Below are 3,050 nucleotides of genomic sequence, written 5' to 3' on the forward strand. Positions count from 1 at the left end.
ACCAAGAATGAGCTTCATCTGTGCTTCTGTTTAGGAGATACACATCTACTTGCACAGCCACCATTTTGACTTTTTAGCCACGAAGCAACTTTGATTCTTGTGCAAATCATTCACAGGGGTGCTGGGCTTTTGGCAAAGGGTCTGGTACTGTACTTACCTTTGCTTAATACATTGTGATTGTCCTTTGGTGCTGGGTCTTATTTTATTCAGGTAAATTTCCCCTAAAAGTTGATGTGTTCTTCCAGATTTCATCTAATTAAGAGCCTACAACTACACGTGTTTCAAATTTTGAATGATTTTAATGATATTCATAGCCAAATTGTCAATGAATTTAATTATAACAGTGATGTAACAGGAAGTGAAGCTATAAAGGATCCTTACACAAAAATGTACCCTCTGAGTGTAGACTGTATACACACACACATCATTACAGTACTATACACACACATACCTTCCTACAACTGTACTGACCAGTAGTGATACTATCAAATAACAAACATTCATTAACTAGTTGACCTCTCTTATCCAGTCCACCAATCACTACTAGTGTAGGTGAGGTAGAGTCACCATTGATAATAGCACTAGCATGATGGTCTCTCTCCATAGGCCACAGTCCCTCATTAGGTATTGCTCCTGGTTTCAGTATCTCCCAGTTCTAGATACATAAACAAATACTAATAATATCAGTCAGCGTAAATATGAATAATGGGTGTGGCTATACAAATAATGGGTGTGACATGTAAAAATTAATCCTAATATTTAATACTTTGATGTTAATGAGGTGAGGTTAGTGCTTGTGTTTAGTATTATACATGTACAAGTACTGGAGGTATAACAAATCTATTGGTACACAATATACTCGATAATATGAAATACCATACTAAGCATGACTATACACTGTCTAATTATCAAAATATTTTATGTAGTATCAGAGTTTTGTGAATATTTAATATAATAATACACAAAATACAGTTAATATGAGTACAACACAATATATCTTCTAGTGATAATACTGAGATAATGTATTACTGTACAATACAATACAACAAAATATAATACAACTTACTATTATACTATGTGTCACACTGAATATGTAAACACTGTTAGTAGCTGTAGTCCCATCACCATTAACAGTCACCTGTCCACCAAACATTACTCCTCTGTTACCGGTAGTAGTAATCTTCTCAATTATGAAAGAATCAGTTGGTGGACAACACTGTCCACTGACAGATGGAACAGTAAATTGTCCTAAAGTGAAGAGAATACAGTGATCATCTATCAATACATGCTAACAATAATACTGTATAGCGCAAAATTTTCAAAGGCTGTAAATTTCACAGATTTTGCAATTTTTTGAAGATTCACAAAAATTACTTCTACAAAAATCAAAATTACTGTACTCGCCCCAATTAACGTACCCTCCTAATTATAAAAACTTTCTATTGAGTGCACCTCCTGGTCAAGATAATTATTTTTGAGAGGTGTTTGCAGGTGTATTGCATACTTAGCTATGCAGCTCTCTAAACAAGCACCTCCTGGAGCATTTCATAATTGTTCCTATCTAAACAATGAACAATCTAATGTCCTACCGTACGCGTCTTAATTTTCGAGGTGTATTAAATTTCGTTATTTTCGTGCTCACCTTAAATCCACGAAATTTAAACCACCTCTAATGCCATTCTATTGTATGTAGACTATGGCCAGAACACAAAAATTAGCTCACACGAATATTAACTTTTGAGCAAATTTCATTGAAAACACGAAATTTTGAACCCTCGAAAATTTGAACGTATACGGTATCTAAGACATGTAATTATTAGAGGTGCATTATTGGGGCGAGTACAGTAGTACAATAAAAGATGGCAGACAGCATAAATTCGGGAAAATTAAATCTGCAAAATAGATTTTTAGGCAAATTCACGAAATTTAAAGCCCTCGAAAATTTTGCGCTATATGGTAAAGTACAATTGTATATTAGTATAATTAATATTAATGTACATGTAAATTTGAAATTAATGTATACATTGTATACATGTATAAAGCAACATGTATTTATTAATATGAAGAGAATCTTACCAGTGGACACATTATAAAGTAACTGTTCATTAGTACGAACACAACCATTCTTAAGTTGATCATATTGAAACTGAGGATGGTAAACAGTTGGTGTAGAACCAATCCCTCCTATGATGACAAGGTATTCTGCTCCATCAAATTCCACTGATATCATTCCACCATAGCCTTTCTTCATCAACGACTGTCATAGGCGGCTGCAGGGGCAGGCAATGAGGGCAATGCCCTACTAGAATTTCTTACCGGAAGATGACATCATCATAATTAGCAGTTAATTAATAATTATTTAGTAGTTATTACATGGAATATAGCTATTTTAATGACAAAAACTATATTATTTTGCTCAACAAAGTGATAATTAATGGAGAATAAGCTGCTAACTGCATGGTTTATAATCACAGGAAGCCAGTCAACCACTTCATAGGTCCATACCTATGGCCACTTCAGGAAGGCATAATCTACAGTAAACAGGCTGCAGCTAGAATAACTGACTCCATCTCAATAGCAGCTTCATTATTATCAGCTAGGACTCATTCAACAGCTAAATCACCTAGCTACTGATACTCTATCATTGATAGAGGTCTTTTAGGTACTGAATTTTCTCCTTTTGAACACAAGAATGGCAGGGTAGCTCTTGATTGAGAATTTCAGAGCCTTTTTCAACTTGATTTTTTCACAAAATGCTGAAATAGAACTCTTAACAGTCTTAAAACTCAAGAACAAGACATGTGGGTGTGGTCATAACCACACCTACTTTTTGACCACTCCCACTTTCAGCCACACCTTTGCCCTACTTGCAGTGAAATCCTGCAGCCGCCTATGACGACTGTTCAGCATTACTGCATGAAGTCCACTCCATCTTTATCGTATTCAGTACATTTAATGTATTGTAGTAACAGTGATCATGACCACAATCTCCACCGAAATAGTAAATATTAGAACGAGAGGTGGTACAGGAGTAGCCAATTACTCCTAAT

At 35.0% G+C, this 3,050-nt stretch overlaps 1 protein-coding gene across 1 annotated transcript in view; it reads right to left on the minus strand.

Moving 5' to 3' along the window:
* Positions 1 to 2,255, minus strand: part of LOC109586793 (uncharacterized) — a 3,246-nt gene extending 991 nt beyond the window's left edge. Inside the window, exons 1-3 of the mRNA XM_020003005.1 lie at positions 2,077 to 2,255; positions 1,067 to 1,248; positions 499 to 655 (exon numbers count right to left, since the gene is read on the minus strand). Of these exons, the coding sequence (XP_019858564.1) occupies positions 499 to 655; positions 1,067 to 1,248; positions 2,077 to 2,251 (514 nt within the window). The 5' untranslated portion in view covers positions 2,252 to 2,255. The remainder of the gene's footprint in view (positions 1 to 498; positions 656 to 1,066; positions 1,249 to 2,076) is intronic.
* Between the last annotated feature and the right edge of the window lie 795 nt (positions 2,256 to 3,050).

This window comes from Amphimedon queenslandica, unplaced genomic scaffold (assembly GCF_000090795.2).
Source record: "Amphimedon queenslandica unplaced genomic scaffold, v1.1 AMPQUscaffold_12783, whole genome shotgun sequence".
NCBI classification, from domain to species: domain Eukaryota; kingdom Metazoa; phylum Porifera; class Demospongiae; order Haplosclerida; family Niphatidae; genus Amphimedon; species Amphimedon queenslandica.